The sequence below is a fragment of the Penaeus monodon genome, chromosome 23, assembly GCF_015228065.2.
Source record: "Penaeus monodon isolate SGIC_2016 chromosome 23, NSTDA_Pmon_1, whole genome shotgun sequence".
NCBI classification, from domain to species: Eukaryota; Metazoa; Arthropoda; class Malacostraca; order Decapoda; family Penaeidae; genus Penaeus; species Penaeus monodon.
In genome coordinates, this window is record NC_051408.1 from 7,440,423 (window position 1) to 7,440,671 (window position 249).

A 249-nucleotide genomic window follows, 5' to 3' on the forward strand; every position below is an offset into this window, starting at 1 on the left:
CGGATTTACAAACTCACCTATAAAGGGTTGAGCGATGGCATAGTACCTGTCCATAGCTATGAGTGCCATCGTTATAATGGACACAGTGCCAAACAGTGCCCCGCAGAAACCGTAGATCTGAAAAAAAAACAGTGCCAATTAAAACAGAATGGAGTATTAAACGGGTAATCTTTTAGAATATTGATTTTTTTTTTTGGGGGGGGGAATGAGAATGGGAATCTGTTGTTTGTTGGGTGAATGGAATGGAAT

At 40.2% G+C, this 249-nt stretch overlaps 1 protein-coding gene across 1 annotated transcript in view; it reads right to left on the minus strand.

Annotated features, from left to right (window-relative positions):
* The window catches only part of LOC119587766 (rhodopsin-like), a gene marked incomplete in the record, with an annotated part of 44,239 nt that overhangs the window by 24,856 nt on the left and 19,134 nt on the right, over positions 1-249 (minus strand). The window contains 1 exon segment of the mRNA XM_037936454.1: positions 18-117. Within this exon segment, the coding sequence (XP_037792382.1) occupies positions 18-117 (100 nt within the window).